Genomic DNA, 16,938 nt, shown 5'->3' on the forward strand with positions numbered 1-16,938 from the left:
TGGGCTGGGTGTTAGTCCTAGGAAGCTGCACAGCGAGTCCTACTCATGGGGGACTGAAAGAAGGGGACTTCTGTCTGTCCACATCCAGCGTAAGCCAACTATGCGTTGCCTGCTCAGTACATAATTGATGAAATCTATTTCGGGCTGGATTAATCAGTTTGCTCTGGCTATTTTGACATGTGGACAAGACTATTTTCTATCATCAGCCACAACTCATCTCATCCCTTAGACAAGTGATCCAACAGGGACAGACAGCTCCCCATGCTGACATCGCCACCACATCATGGCTAAGAATGTAAATACCAAAGTAAGGACAGTCCATGTCCAGCTCCTGCAGAAAGCACAACTCGGCCACACCGCTCAGATAGCTCAACTTAAAGCCTAATGGCATATAGAATAGTAACTGCTATAGACATAGATGGAAGTCAAGGTCTGTTCCTGTATGAAACCTATCACTTCATTACCTAACATTATACTGAGAGTTGCTTAACTGAAAGAAATACGTACAAGCAGAAAGTTTGGATTTATTGCTTAATTCTCCATCTTTAGGTATGAAAAAATGTTGGCTGTTTCTGGAGGGCACATGCCAAATGAGCTGAAATCAATGGAACTACTCCAGGGGTGAATTTGGATCACTGTGTGCTGGACTTTCAAAGAAAAACTGCAGAAATCACAAGACTGCTTGAGACAGAGACCTCATGCGAGTCATATGAACTGTTATTACAGACAGAGGGAGGAGGAGGAGCAAAGGAGAAAAAAAGAGATACATTTTAATTGAAACAGGACAACATGGGAGACATGTTGTGTGTAAGTGCTGTCAGACCAGGATGCTGCAGCTGCTGTTCAGAGAGAAGGGGCTCCCAACATATCCAGGGCCTTCAGCACATGGAAGCAGCGCCTACAGCAGAGGTATTTAATATCACACCGTGATACTTCAGCATTGACATAAGTTAAGCCTGGGTTCTTCCACTTGTTGTGGGAGTGCAAAACATTCACATTTGCTTCTAACCAGACAGCATCAAACTTTGCAGCTTCAGGCTTGTGAAGCTACTGAAAGAGGACTCCGTGCCTTAGATGACAATAAATGCCTCTGATGTGATGAACGGGGAGAAGATTGCACTCCAGCGAGCTCTATGCCAATGAGGGATTGTAAAGCAGGGAGGGAGCCAACAACCTACAGTTCTGGAGGAGGCAGCATGCCATAGATTACAAATCCTGTTATATTTGAGTCAAATGATAACGCAGGCACCCATCCAATGTAGCTGCTCAGGAGGAGCTTGCAGGCTGCCTGCCAGTCATTACCACTATTTTTATAGTTTTATAGTTTATGGCACTGTTATGCTGTATGGGCCAAATTAACAGGCTGTGTAAATTATACAGTGGTGAGAAAGGCTCAACATGGGGGCGGGGGGGGGCAGGGAGTTATGGAGGAGAAGACGACATAAATTTAAACTTCCTGAAATTTCACTCCTGCATTTGGTTTTTAGTCCCTGCCCTAACAGATTGCTATCTAGAGACGAATAAATCAAGGGTAAGAGAGAAAAACATGCATTTAGAATGGTACTGGTAGAAGCATCCTCTGCAGTTAAGGCAGTTTTATCTTTGTGTGTTCTCAGAGTGAGTGCTACCATTTACCAAGACAGGAACATACAGACAGTTGCTTCCCTTACAGATGGAGCTGAGAAACTGTACTGGAGATCTGTGACTGGTGGGGAGGGAGGTGAAAATGATGTGAAGTGCTCAGAGCCAGTGTAGTGAAGGAGAAAGGAAAGAATCATGTCAGTAAAATGGTGGTTTGCCAGCGATATAGTTTGCCTTCTTTTCTTGTGCCAGCTGTCGGATGTAACCAGAGCACTCCTTCCTCTACCCTCACTGCAGCCCCCGCAGCTCCACACCTTCCAGAGTTGGAGGTACAGGACGCAGAGGCCTTGGAGTTACACTGATCCTTTCCAGGAGCAGGATGTTGTGGAGAGGTTCAAATGGGTGAGTGTGCAGCATCCATAGAGCCAGACAGGAGATATTTCATCCTATGATTATTCCAGCCATGAATCAGTATTTAATTACTGAATGACATGGTAGTAGCTTCTTGTTCTACCCAGCAATCTAAAACACATACCAATTTCTTCATGAAGCAGAGACAAGGCATCCCATTTGGAGCTGCGACATCCTATGTACATCTAGAGAAGCTATGTGAAGGATCTTGTGCAACTGTGTACAAGGGGATCAGCAGGTGAGCAAGGACCACCGGTGCCATTATTGCCTTCCCAGTGCGCACTGAAAACACCCGTTACAGGAATCCGTAAGAATGAGCTTGAAGCTGGGCAATTCAGCGTACTTACAGGAAGATAAAGGCAAATCAAAAGTTCAGCTTTGCCTTAACCAGGATATATGCAAAGCTCCATGCCAATTTTTCAGGGAACTCCTCCACTACAGCCATGGAGGCTCCACAAAGACACTTTGCTCTGCAGCAGCATGCCAGGAGATTGTCTGGCTGCACCAGGGAGGGAGTGAGGGTTTTCCTTGGAATGAGGGGTCCCTGCATGATGGAAAAACTGGAGGTGAGGGCATGCTGCCATCACACGGGGGCAGGAAAGCTGTGAGGGCAGAGTGGGAACACTGCCCAAAACCATGCTCTAGCAATACCCAGTCAGCAGAACAGTGCTACTCTAGCCAGGCAGGCTGGCTGCTAATGAAGACAAGATGGAGGTGGTTTGCAATACCTTTCTGAGTTTGGCCTAGGTGGGGGAGTGAGCCCTAGAAGTTTTGCTTGGGTAAGTGTGGAGCACCCCAGAGGACTGTTAATGTTGTTGTCATGCCAAGCACTGGGGTGCTTCGTGTGACTTTCCATTCTGACCTGACAGGATCAACAGCCAGTTGGTGGCGTTGAAAGTGATCAGGCTGGAGGCAGAGGAGGGAGTGCCCTTTACAGCCATTCGGGAAGGTAAGACATAAAGAGCTTCTTCAAACATTGGTGAAGAGCGAGTGACATCATTCTTGAAGAGTATTTGTTTTAACCTGAAAAAGCTCCATGTGCCGCCTTCCTAAGTCCTTTCTTGCCTACTCAATGTGCCAGCTGTCCTCCCAAAACTCTCAGTTTCCTTATCCCCTCTTGAAGGAGGTCTTTGTGCTGGGCTGGGTGAGCATGTCATGGATGGAGAGGGAAGTTGCTGGCCAGTGTATTCCCTCGTGACAGATGCATCTGAGCTTGTGATAAGGAAAGTGGCGGCTGCAGCCAGAGCGTGTCCTTTCTAGCAGTGTAGGGGCCCTCTTACACCTCCTGCCTGCTACCTGCTGTGTAGTTGCTTTCTCACTCCCATTTCTATACACTAGCACTGCACAGCAGTTTTTGCCGCTGTTGCATTGGGCAGTTGTGGACTGGAAGTGCCCTTTGCACCAGGGTCTCTGCTTGCTGTTCTCACAAACAGTGCCACTTTCCTGTGTGTTGGCAGCTGATACCTGGACCATCACACATCCCTGTTATTAAAGTGGTGTTTAATAACATCTATCATTTCAGCCCAGTGAGAAATTCTTTCTCTTGGTTGTCTTTGTAGAGCACTGGGCAAAACGTCTGCAGCTTTCTCAATTTCTTTGAGAAAGAAATGCTTTTGTTTAAGTGCTTGATTTTGGCTGAATGTACTTACACGTTCCTACAGACCAAGTTCACAAACTGCCTGGTTGATTAAGGCTTCTATTTTCATCTGCTCTACAATCCCAAAAGGATCATAATCTGGTTTCTTCCTTACACAGAAATATGCAACCTTTGTGCCAGTCTGTTGTCTGGTATTAGCAAGAGCTACCAATGTAAGAGGTCACACATACTTTGTTTTTTACTTCTTACTGCAGTTCAAAACTAGGGCTGATCTTGTCACCGTGGGGATGGAGTGTCAGGGACCAGATGTGCCGGCTTTCACAGAGCAGCCCTAGCACAGAAGGACTCTTATACCAGTCAACTCAGAATAACAAGAGAGGTCAGTGGACCCACTCCAGGTTTATAACAGTGTAATTAAGATAAGTTTACAAAGTCCTTAGTCCAATTCTGGGTGAAAGCAGAGAGATACCTAAATATGCCTCTTTACAGAATGGCTTGTGTTACAGTTTCCTGTACGTTCATTTGCTGTGGTGCTTTTGCAGAGCATTTACACTTGTAGCCCACCAGTAAAATAAGCCTTAAAAGCCTTATCTACATAGAACTAATGATGCTCTAAAGATCAGCACCCCTTTAACATGCTCTACTGGACAGGCTGAGAGCCTTAACTTCATTCATTATGGGAGAAAACAAGGGTGATCCTATGAAGGGTCTACTTTAAATAGATCTTTTGTGTACTGCTGAGCTTTGCAGCATCTGACACCTCAAATTTACAATGTAAGTCAGTAGCGCAAACAAAGCACGAGATTTATTAACGCAGCGCATTCTCTGCTACCCTGGAGGAATGCCACTCCCCTGACAAAGAGCCGCTTCACCCCAGGAAGCCCCACAGAGACGAAATGCGCTTAAAGCTCAGTTGTGGCTGTAGCACCTGACACCCCAGCAGGGGGTTGTAGAAGCAACTGAGGAGCAGTTCCCAGAGGCCTGATTCAGGCACAGGGACTGAATTCTCCATATTACTGTGGACCCTCTGTACTGCTCCTCTGGAGCAACAGCTCTGGTTGTATCACAGAGCCAGGTTAGCAGCCCCTTTCCATAGCAGATGGGATCTAGCCAGAGTATCTTTATTGGGTTCATGGGCAATTAGGTGCAACGTGGAGCGTGTTTAAGGTTCATACTGCTGTGCACTGGAAACATACTGGTGGTAGCTAAATGGACTAGCATCAGTACTAGAGGCAGTTTAGCTGCAGCAGCACCAAGGTCTGTGCAAGAACTATTTCCAGTCTGTGCTGCTTCCAGTAGTTATGCTGAATCAAACATCCCTTACTGGTCAGCAGTCTCAGTATTGACATATGCTTAGGCCACAGCTGTGTAATACAGTATATCTGGCTGTAGGGCTTTTAGAACCAGGTGAAATTGTTACGGTCACAAAAGGCAAAGTGCTAATCCAGTATAAATTTGCTTTGGCAGCATGAAACTCTTCAAATATGTTTTGTAGATTGTTTGAAAAACAAAAAGCAGCTTTTATCCAGGACCAAAACTCATTTGGCCTCCCATGGCCAGCCCAAGCTCTGTATTGTGTGCTTCGGCTAATTCAGCAGAAACGAGATTGTATGCCCATGCCTTATCTGGATGAAATTTGTAGCATTGCATGGTCTGACAGTAAACTACTTTGGTTTTAATCAGCAGGGAAGGGTGAGTTTGGAGCAGCTCTGAGGCTAATCTACTATGTCAAAAGCTGAACTAAAATCTGGAGTCAGGGACCCCTGGTTTTGTTGAGCTTTGGGGCTTCTGTCTGTGCACAGTTTCAGTATAGCAGCTGGCTCGGATTCTTCAGTAGTGCCAGAGATCTACAGGCAGAGCGATCCCAGCTCCACCACTTCCCTGCATCCCTCCTCTGTCCAGAGCTACGGCAACTATTATCTCAAACCTATGGTAGCAAATTATGAAGCTGTGCATGCTCTTCCCCCATAAAGACTATTTTTGAGACTTTCTGCTGAGAAGCTGCCTTCATGAGTGCGTCGGCTGGAGCCTGCTCTATCATGAGAAACCTAACGCAAGGCTGAAAGGCTCAGAAGGCTGTAGCTTTTGTCTTAGCATCAGTCAATGCTCTGTGGTCTATATGGAGGCAGAGACTCTTCCACGTGCTGCCCACTCCATCACCACACTCTAGATGTGCTGAGGCTTGGCAAGGGCATGTCAGCACCTAAGGACCAGGGCCACACAGTTGCAATGATGCTTTTAGATGGTTAGGCCAAAAGAAAAAACATGCCAAAGTTGTATAAATACTAACAAGTTACTGTTCACTCAGTAACTTCATCATCTCTGCTCTTTGAGTTTTAAACCGGATAAAGTAACCAATATGCTTTCTCCAAGCTAAAAGCACAGAGCTAAATTCAGAATTCAGCTTAGCATCTACAGTGATTTCTTTGGGCCAATTTTTACACCCTGATATCGTGCACCTGGAAGCTGATAGACACTCAGCTTTCCCCAGAAGTCTCCTAAGGGCCCCGCTGAGGGCACGTGCCAGGAGGCGGATGGGAGAAGGAAGAGAAGCTCAGTGACAGGCCAGGGGCTGCTGCATTCTGGCTCTGGGAGCTCCTAGCCCCTGCCTCTCAGCGTTTGCCTTGAAATTATTTCTCCTCAGCTGAGAAGCTGACAGCTGGGAACTGTGAACTGCTATTTCTGACAGAGGCAAGATCCCACCTCTGAGAGATGGACAGGTTCCTGCCAAGCCCAGAGCACTGATGCTTGCTTCTCTAAGGAGCTGTTCTATCCTCCTACAGAGTCAGTAGCTGCTGTTTCTTACACAACTGCCAAGTTCGGACTATTTCTCCCCAGTTTTTTATTTTCACTGCCTTGCTGTGTGCACTATCTCCTTCCACTTCCAGCAGCAGTGGTTAAGTTGATCTTCCTTTTGTGTTTTCCCAGCTTCTCTTCTCAAGCATTTGAAACATGCCAACATTGTACTGCTTCATGACATTATCCAGACCAAGGAGACACTAACATTTGTCTTTGAGTACATGGTGAGTTGATGTTTTTCTGTCTTCCTGTGGAGCTAGTACTGGGAGTACTGGGAAGTGGCTGCATAATGAATTTACTGCATTATGAGACATCTACAAAGGAATAAGTTGAAATCCTTTAGTGCAATGATTTATTTTCCTTCTTGATCTCCTGCTTTCCAGCCACACAGCCTTACTCTTTTCTTTCTGTATATGTGACAGCTGTATGCAAAAATGATTCCACATCTTGTCGCCACTAGGGTGGCAGACACTATTTACCTCCATTTCTGCCTTGATGTATTGGGTTTGCGTGGCAAGGTTTTGGTAGCAGGGGGGCTACAGGGGTGGTTTTTGTGAGAAGCTGCTAGAAGCTTCCCCTATGTCCAATAGAGCCAATGCCAGCTGGCTCCAAGACGGACCCGCTGCTGGCCAAGGCTGAGCCCATCAGCGACGGTGGTAGCGCCTCTGGGATAACATATTTAAGAAGGGGAAAAAGTTACTGCACAGCAGCAATTGCAGCTGGAGAGAGGAGTAAGAATATGTGAGAGAAACAACTCTGCAGACACCAAGGTCAGTGAAGAAGGAGGGGGAGGAGGTGCTCCAGGCACCAGAGCAGAGATTCCCCTGCAGCCCGTGGTGAAGACCATGGTGAGGCAGGCTGTCCCCCTGCAGCCCATGGAGGTCCACAGTGGAGCAGATATCCACCTGCAGCCTGTGGAGGACCCCACGCTGGAGCAGGTGGATATGCCTGAAGGAGACTGTGACCCCATGGGAAGCCCACACTGGAGCAGGCTCCTGGCAGGACCTGTGGACCTGTGGAGAGAGGAGCCCACGCTGGAGCAGGTTTGCTGGCAGGACTTGTGACCCCATGGGGGACCCACGCTGGAGCAGTCTGTTCCTGAAGGACTGTACCCCGTGGAAGGGAACCACGCTGGAGCAGTTTGTGAAGAACTGCAGCCCGTGGGAAGGACGCACATTGGAGAGGTTCATGGAGGACTGTCTCCCATGGGAGGGACCCCACGCTGGAGCAGGGGAAGAGTGTGAGGAGTCCTCCCCCTGAGGAGGAAGGAGCGGCAGAGACAACATGTGACTAACTGACTGCAACCCCCATTCCCCGTCCCCCTGCACCACTGGAGGGGAGGAGGTAGAGAAAACTGGGAGTAAAGTTAAGCCTGGGAAGAAGGGAGGGGTGGGGGGAAGGTGTTTTTAAGATTTGGTTTTATTTCTCATTATCTTTCTCTGATTTGACTGGTAATAAATTAATTTTTTTTTCCAAGTCGAGTCTGTTTTGCCTGTGACAGTAACTGTTGAGTGATCTCCCTGTCCTTATCTTGACCCATGAGCCTTTCGTTATATTTTCTCTCCCCTGTCCAGCTGAGAAGGGGAGTGATAGAGCAGCTTTGGTGGGCACCTGGCATCCAGCCAGGGTCAACCCACCACACTTGACAACACAATAAAAGTACTGTTCTTGAGTCACAGCAAGGATAGGAAATAATGATACAAGCTCACATCTCAGTTGGGGTCAGATTTGGCACTGACCCCAGTGGCTCACCATGACCAAGCTGTGGGTTGCTGTCATGGGGAGGGCAGGATGCTAATAAAAAAGTTCTCTGCATGAGTCTTGCTACTTCTGTTGCTTTTGCTGATAGCTATCAACCAAATTATAAGGAAAATACAGGGGGTATGTCTTCTTACTGCAGCTTTATGATTAATTCTGGCACAAGGATGAATTCTGTTAACTATCAGCTTCAGGTCATAAACTGCTAGGGTGAGGTAACAGGCAACCAGGCTCCTGATTTGACCCAGCACTTAAGCACATCCTTGTGTGCTGCAGATCAGATCATCAGATCAGATGTTCGCCAAGGTGAGACACCTTTGTAGTCATTGCATATTTTTTCCATTTACGGAAGAGGCCTTGTTGGCAGAAGCATTTTACACCAGTAGCTTTGCCTCAAGTTCTCCTCTTTTATTTAGCACACAGATCTAGCACAGTACATGGGCCAGCATCCTGGAGGACTTCATTCGTGCAATGTTATGGTAAGTTCCTTAGAAGACTAGTATCGCTTAAAGCATGAGTAAGTGTTATTTTCCACTATGTATGGTCACTGTAAATTGCTTACTAATATTTATTTGTTCCATATATGACACAAACTTTGGAGAAAAGCTGCCTTTGATAAAGATGTAACAACCTCCCTCTCAGTTTCCAAAGCCTTTTTTCAGTTAGCCCCTCTTCCCATTTTCTGAGCCTGCAAGAGGACATTCAGCTTTTGTGAACAATGACATCTTGTGGCAAAGAAATCTGTCTCTACGCAAATTTGTATCCTCTTATCATTAGAATACATTATTCATCTCTCTAATTAAAAACTCTCAGATCTCACTCTCTCCTGGAACTATCTTCATATTTACAGTCATTTAAATCCTTTTTGTTTCTACCACAGCTTTTTGGGATTGGTTGACCGGACCTGAGCACAGCTGAAGATGTACCCTTACTTTATAGATTGATGTTATAATAGTCTTTTACTCTCCTTTGTATGCATCTTCACATTTAATTAACTTTCAGGATTGTTGCTGCACACTGACTTAAGGTTTCAGTGCAGATGTCCTCAGTAAATGCCTGGGTCCTTTTCCTGAGCAGCTTCAGTTAATTTATCTTACAGCTGTCAACAATAACTTTGTATCTTATCAAACTGTCTATTCATCTGACTTTGTCAGATCTCTCTGAAGTTCCTCACTGTCACTTCTTATCACAGCTAATCTAAATACTTCTGTCATCTTCAAATGTTGCCACCTTGTTCACATCTTTTTCCAGATAGTTGTTAAGCAACACCAATTATAATGAAGTTTCTTGGGGCCTCAGATTTTAAACATCCTTAAAGCTCAGATATGTCCAAGATGCAGTGTTGTAGTTTTGGCACAGATCTCAAGGGCTCTGCTACCAGGCGGGCTTGTAAAGCACATGGAGTACATGGCTGTAACATGTACTCACTGGCATTTCTGTGAGTAAACACTAGCCAGCTGCTCTGCTTTCCTGTCCGAAATCCTCATTGTCAGCAGGAACTGAACTGCAAAATGATTTACTGCTCCTTTAGGAGGGTCATCTAGCTTGCTTCTTTTTTGCTGGCAAATGTTGTTTGGTTTTTTTCTGAGTGATTCCTATCGAATATGATGCAAGTATGCAGAATATTACAGGGACACTTTTCTGGTACAAAAATGACCTATGGGTGTCACTGTTTTTCCTCCTCTTCAGATTAAACTTCTGGTGAAAAATATCTTTTCCCTGGTGAAGTCTAATTACTTTTGCTGTGTTTTGTTTCCATCCACTGTCCAACTTCATACCTTGTTTCAGCCCAACTTAGTTTACCTCAGGCTTATTTACACTGCCATGGTGGTGGGAGTTAGTTTCTTTCTTGCTTGCTTTCTTGCTTGTTTTTCTGCTTGCTTGCTTGCTTGCTTCATTCATCATATCTTATTTGCTATATCTGTTCAAATCAGGTCCTTGTGTTTTCTCCCAGCTTGAAGATAACAGTTCACATTGTCAAGTAAGTCAGTTCACTGGTCCAGCTTATACTGGGAAGAGGTGGTGTGTACAGCGGCTGCTGAACTCCCTCTGCTGGTGTCAGCTGGCTCAAATGGGCAAGATTTCCAGCTCTTAAAACCTTCATTTTGTTTGGCTGTATGTCTTTGTCTTGAACACTGATATCAGAATATCTGCTGTTCTGAAAGCCGGGTCTGTGTTTTGGCAAGTTGCACTTGCTCCTGCAATCAATAGTCCATTTCTAAACAAAAGTTAAATTTCCAAAATGTGCACTTAGGGACTGCACTATAACTGCCCTCATGGCCAAATATTCCACCCCAAAAACCTCAGAAAACTGCAGGGCAGTCATACCCCAACACAGTTTTCTCTTCCTCAGCCAGCTCTACTAATTTTGGGGATTTTTACTGATTTCTTACTTGCTTTGTCTCTGCTTTGTTCCAGGAGTTGTCCTGAAGTTCAGAGTTAATGTATCAATGCAAAGTCACACAAAATCATTTCAGTTTTTTGCTGGCTTTTTCTAGCTCTTCATGTTCCAGCTTTTGCGCGGCCTGGCTTACATCCACCAACAACACATTCTTCACCGTGATCTGAAACCCCAGAACTTGCTCATCAGTTGCCTTGGTGAGCTCAAATTAGCTGACTTTGGTGAGTCACAGTTTGGATACTGCTAATATAACTGCTCAGACCGAAGCTTTAGCATGCATATAGATCTGTATCCACAGCCAATTAAGGCATAAAAGCAAAACCTCTTACTGAACTTCAGGAAACTATTTCTGTGGTCAATCCAGCCTTTCTTGCCTTTATACTGATAGGTGCAGGGAGGAACCTCATTTAAGTCAGAGCAATTACTGCCACATAAAACTGGTTCAAGAGAATTGAGAATCAACCCCTCTCTTCAGAAAATAGTGTAGAGTCCACTGCAATGTGCTGTACGAAAAGGCTTCCTTGGCATTGGTTTGGGATGGCCGCTTCCATCACAAATGGTAAAGCCCTGCAAAACACAGCATATTGTTTGATCTGATCTGCCCCAGAGGTATATTCCAGACACACTTTCTTTGTCAATTGCTTGTAAACTGCATTGGGATTGCTTGTGTTTAAATATCCAAGAGAAAATAATGTCCTGTTTCCAATTATTACCATCTATGCGTTGTACAGGTAGAAGGACTGTACTAACATAGCAGTCTTTTTTTTTTTTTTGCAGGCCTTGCTTGTGCCAAGTCCATCCCCAGACAGACATACTCCTCTGAAGTGGTAACACTCTGGTACCGTCCTCCTGATGTGTTGCTTGGAGCTACAGATTATTCTTCTGATCTAGATATCTGGTACTGACCAATTTCAAAGCATCTGGGTTCCCTTGGGAAAAATCATATTTATCTGAATTAAATTAAGTCAACCAAGTTATAGCAGATACAGTCGTAAGTAGAGGAATTAACACCTGTGAGCAGAAAATGTGTGAGCAGTGGGGAGTTTTGTACTGCTGGGTTCATAGAAGTTTTTGGGAATGATGTCACTACATCTCAGCTATGGATTTATATAAACCTCATCTGATAATATTTATGAGATATGTACATCTCATTTGGTAACATTTATGAAGCATTTTCAGGTCTTGCAAAGAACACCTTTGCTTAATGCACTTACTGTTTCGTATCTATGTGGTCGGCTGAGTCAATGGTAGCTCTCTACAGCAATGGCTTTGTGAAGAAACAATGGATCCAGTCACAACTGCACCAACAATGACTTTGGCCTTGGTAACAAAAGGTGGCATTAAAGGGTTTCTGAATGGGTGCGGAGATAGAAAGGTGTCTGAGATTTTCATTATTTCTGTAATACTTTGTTCTTCTTCTCAAAGAACATGTCTCAGATGCACTCTGCATCTCATACAGGAGAAGGGCTGTGTTCTGTTAAAGCCTTCTTACCTTGTGAGCTCTATCCCAAAATCTTAATGTGGCTGGGAATCACAGGAAACAAGCCACATGTTAGCGGAGCTGAAGGGAGAGGGGTCTCTGAGAGCAGGCAGAAAGCAGGAAAGTATGAGGGCTTCACAGGGGTCCCACTGGTCCTTTTGGGCTGGCCTGGATGTGTAGCTGCGCCCTAGGGTTCATCCGCCTTCTGGCTCACTTCTGCACCAGCCTGAGCCCGCTTCCAGCAACACAGTCCTGACTTACTCATGGACAACATGTAGCTCATGAAGTTGCAGGAGACCACCCTTATTCTGGGCAATTTTACATCTGTAGGTAGTATTGCTGCTTCACCCTTTCTTCAGACCAGTTAATTTTCTGCATGTGCCTATCACACTGGGACTTTTCTTAACTGCTCTGCAGAGTCAAGGGCTGAGAAAGGGTGGGAGCGCAGCAGGCTGAAGAATGTGCAAGAAGAGGGCTAGGTAAGTTTACAAACAGCAAAGGTCCAGGTCTTCTCAGGCTGTATCCCCCTCCAGAGATCTGCGGCTTATTGGAGACTCTGATGGCCTAAGTCTGGAGGGCAGTTCAGGAAAACAGGAGTTTTTAGTTTGTTCACTTCCCTAGGCCTGCTGCTAATTTAATTGCTTAAAGATTTCTCCAAGGAGGAAAACCTTGCTAAATTCTAATGGCTTCCAGCTGCTAAGCCAGTCTAAATAGTCCTGTCTTCTCTCCCTCTACCTGTCACCTCTCCCCTCCAGACAGTCTCTCAGGAACATCTGCTGAGTTTGAAGAAGATGCCTGCCTAGCAGATTGGAGGGTTTGTATTAGGCAGATGCTGGTATAAGCCTGTTGGTTTTTTTTCCTGAAAGTTGACCCCTGAAAGTCCAAAGACCTGGCTACACACAGAAAGCCTGCCATTTCTGCCTGTGCAAAACCAACATCCCTGCTACATAACTCTGCTCTAGTGTAATGAATAGCAATATAGGAGTGGTATACAAAGATCCCATCCAGCACTCTGACCAGCTCTAACAGCACAGTATTCTCAGTCCCACTGAACTACATTCACACTATAGGCACCTTTGTTATAATGCCTCCTTATAATAACAACATTCAAAGTGTTTGCCCTAAAGAAAGATGTCATGCTGAGAGAATAGAGAGTACTTCAGTGAGCTCTATTCAGTAACTTCCTCTAACAAGAGTCATTTATTAACTTGATGTACACTGCATTTAAGTTCAATTTTTGTCTATTAGGAAATAATGTGAATTCACACAGATGTTACTTGTCTATTGGGAAGAAAGGAAAAAAAAACCCTATGTCTTTTGGATGCTGCAATTTACATGAAGGCAGGTCAGAATGCCCTTGGTAATGGCATGAGACAGTGGGTGTTAAAGCCTTGGTTTAAAGAAACCAATTATAACAAAATAAAACATTATGGCAATTCATGCATAGTGTGCTTGAGCAGCAATACTGTCAGTGGGAGGCACATGGGAAGTGAATGAGGCCTTGAATAGATGAAGAAAGAGATATAGGAGACTCACTCACTCCTGGACTAACTAGAAAAGCTGCTTTAATCTCTCTCTATCTTTTTTCTCTCTCTTTCTCCCTCACTATCTCTTCAGGACTTTAGAAGATTCAATTAAGGGATTTCAGAGGGACTAATGTTTCAGGGAGATTACACTGCATATCAGAAAGATTTTTTTTTTTTTTTTTTTTAAACACCAAGTGCTTTATGCACGTGCTGCACTACTAGCTGCTAACATCATGACTGCCTTAAGTCATGTCTTCTTTTCAGTCAGGCTTTCCTTGTATAATATTCTATTAAAAAAAGTAAAAAAAAAATCATCACAGGAATCTTCCAAGGTAGATTCATGTAGAATAGGAGTTCCCATGCAGTCATTTAATGTGGACCTGCCAGGCCCACTACAGCTTTCTCCCCAGCCTGATTCATGTTGCCCCGCTATGCCAAACTGGGAGATATAGGCTAAGGGCTCCACTGTACAGACCACGCTCGGTGAAGAACAAGAGAAAGGATATATTTCTGGTTAAATATAAAATTGCAATCTCCCAATGCCAGAAAAACTGTGGAGAGGGAACTCTGGGATGCCGCAGAGATATCTTAGATCTTAATCCTGATGAAATCGTCGTTCCACTGTGTGATGCAGCACTGCAGGCTGAGGAGTAAGTGCAGTGTTTAAACCTGCCCCAGGGATTGCAGGCAGATGCAGCCGTGCTGTCTGAACCAGCTCTCTTTATGCTCACTAAATATCCCTATAACCAGTTATATCTCTCCTATGACTTTAGCAGTCACTGTCTTGATTCGCGTGCATATCTGGCACATGCTGAAATATCATGTCTAGGCCTCTTCCCAAAAGACCCCTCCTCTGCCCTAGCTCTTCCCAAGGCACCTATATGGGACTGAGACCCTTTGAGAAACTTGTAGACTGGAAGGGGTAAGAGGACCTTGGAAATGAATATCAGAGGGGTAAGAAGGAAAAGGGGAAAACCAAAACAACACTAGGTCTAAATCTTTAGAAATATTTAAAAGTAAATGTTTTTGAATCATCCTCATGAACAGAAAGATCCTCATAATGCTGTCAGAACAGTAACTGTAAATCCTGTATCTCAGAAGGAAAGTTGAGGCCTCTACTGAAAGGCTAATGTGATGACTAGCACTAGTTTCTGAAGTCCTACTTTAACAGATAGACAAAAATACCTGGGAAAAGACAGGGGTGCCCATACGTCAGTTGTTCTGGCTACTTCTGGCCTTTTTTTGTAAAGAAAAGCATATTTCATCTGGAAACAAACAGAGATAGAAACAGTCATAATGGCCACTGATGAATCAATACAGTATCAAGTAGGCATTAAAGGCAGCTGGTCAGCTGAGTCTCACTACAGGAAACAAAAAGCCCTTCCTTTCCAGCAATTGTGGTTGCTCTGATAGTTTTGTCTTTATTAGAGACACTGAGGTTTAAAGGCTTCCAGAGATAATGGGAATAAACCAGGAATACAAAAGCGAGCTCTACCAGAAAGTGCATTTGTAACAACCAACAAGTTTTTCCTCTCCTCAAACTGACAGCTTGCCCATTAGTGGAAAGACGGTTTCATTAGATTTGAGTTTTTGAACTGTTTGCTCACGAGTAATTCTTAGCAAATGCTAGCTGAATATAGGAAAAAACGTTTCTGCTGTTGCCAGTCTAATGGTCATTTCTAGCTAGGGTATCAGAACCCAAACGGTGGCTGAATGTCAGGATCATTTGCTCCAAAAACACATAGAGCTGATTCTCTTCTCCCTACAAATCAAGAATACCTAAATTGCTTTGACCATATACAGTTAAACTTGTGCAATGGAATCAGTGGATTTCAGCAGCCCCTGTCGTTGCAAAATAGGGTAAGCCATTTGGGTATGTACATCAGCTGTGAAAACAGAGGATTGGTATGACACTGGTCTCAGTAGAATCAATCTGTGGGCTCCAAAATAATATCTAGTGATGTGGTAGTGCTATGAAACACAAAAAAATCTATGTCGCAAAAGCTGTGGGTTGTTTCATGGTGCCTCGGCCCTGTAAGAGCATACTAGACAAGCAAGGAGCTAAGCTCACAAGACCCAAGGTTAGGGTACAGGAAGCTAAGGGAAAGTGCAGCAGAGGTGTTTGTGAAAACAGCATTAGATATGGATCTGCAAACAGGCTTGGCATCACCTGATGTGCAAGGATGACCAAAATGAATACCGCAGATGAGTTGCATGTCAGGCTTTCAACTGACCACAGCCAGGTGGGAAAAGCATCCATAGTATTGCACAAACAGGGTGCAAGGGGTAACACAGCAGTACAGATGACCAGAAAAGATTACCAGTTGTGGCTCAGCAAGTCAAAATAATACTTGTAGAGCCTGTTAGACAAAGCTAGGTTTTCAACATTTGAGCTTAAAGGACTAAAATTTGCTATAACCAAAGAAGATTGAGACTGAAACCTGAGAAATTGGGATGGGGCTTTATGAAAAGATGGGAAACCTAGAAAAAGTTCAGAGGAAAAAGATTAAAAAGTAAATGAACAGAGTTTTAGACCATACAATAAGAGATGGAAATACTTGCAAATAGGTAAGGCTACCCTGACCACAACTATCTCATCATTATTGCCAGCAGGACTAATCCACCTTAGTAAAATTAAGCATTTTTTGCAGGGTTTGGGGTTTTTTTTTTAAAGCTGGCTCGTTTGCTTTGGCACAAGTGCAGAGCAGGGGATGGCATAAAAATAAGAATACTTTAACTTGCTGTTGTCACCAAGTTCTTTATGCTATGACATCTTGCCTTCAGTTTTCCAGTGAAGAGCTAATTGCTTCTGAAGGAAAAATCACTCTAGTGGTTAGTGCCTCTGGGTTCTTTCTGCATCTAATGTATCCTTCAAGCCAATATAGTGTGTAGTAGTTCCCTGTTCATCTTTCCTACTGTTATGACTCCAATTTTGCACCTTTTTCTTATGGAAGACAATGTAGTATTCCACAGGCTTCTGCCACGACTATCTTTTTAGATGGGTTTGTAACAGGATACATTCAAAGAGACCTGAAACAAATTGTTTGGTGCTGGAAAAAAAGATGGTGCTTAGTGGGTTTCTTTTCCAAGGATATCACCTGTCTTGTCTTGCTGGTGAAGGGTAGGGGTTTTTTTTAGTGGATGGTGCTGATAAGAAAAATGAGATGGGAACAGACTTGTATGGAACTTTGACTGCTTTATTTTTTTCTAAAATCCTGGAGGGATGCGAATGTGTTGTGTCTCTGGTCTGCTCCCATCCTATTTGACTTGTCAGCTTTTTAATTCAAGTGTTTCAATCTGTAGGACTTGGATGAGGTTAATGATGCTAAATACAACTGGCAACAAGGGCCAGTTGCAAGTGCTTAGAACAGTGCTGCAACACCAG

At 44.3% G+C, this 16,938-nt stretch overlaps 1 protein-coding gene across 1 annotated transcript in view; it reads left to right on the forward strand.

Annotated features, from left to right (window-relative positions):
- The first annotated feature begins 798 nt into the window (after nucleotides 1–798).
- CDK15 (cyclin dependent kinase 15) overlaps nucleotides 799–16,938 on the forward strand; it is a 36,955-nt gene continuing 20,815 nt past the window's right edge. Inside the window, exons 1-8 of the mRNA XM_050899708.1 lie at nucleotides 799–909; nucleotides 1,834–1,983; nucleotides 2,133–2,230; nucleotides 2,862–2,941; nucleotides 6,518–6,612; nucleotides 8,563–8,625; nucleotides 10,645–10,768; nucleotides 11,325–11,445. Coding sequence (XP_050755665.1) covers nucleotides 799–909; nucleotides 1,834–1,983; nucleotides 2,133–2,230; nucleotides 2,862–2,941; nucleotides 6,518–6,612; nucleotides 8,563–8,625; nucleotides 10,645–10,768; nucleotides 11,325–11,445 — 842 coding nt within the window. The remainder of the gene's footprint in view (nucleotides 910–1,833; nucleotides 1,984–2,132; nucleotides 2,231–2,861; nucleotides 2,942–6,517; nucleotides 6,613–8,562; nucleotides 8,626–10,644; nucleotides 10,769–11,324; nucleotides 11,446–16,938) is intronic.

The sequence above is a fragment of the Gymnogyps californianus genome, chromosome 7 (genome assembly GCF_018139145.2).
Source record: "Gymnogyps californianus isolate 813 chromosome 7, ASM1813914v2, whole genome shotgun sequence".
NCBI classification, from domain to species: Eukaryota; Metazoa; Chordata; class Aves; order Accipitriformes; family Cathartidae; genus Gymnogyps; species Gymnogyps californianus.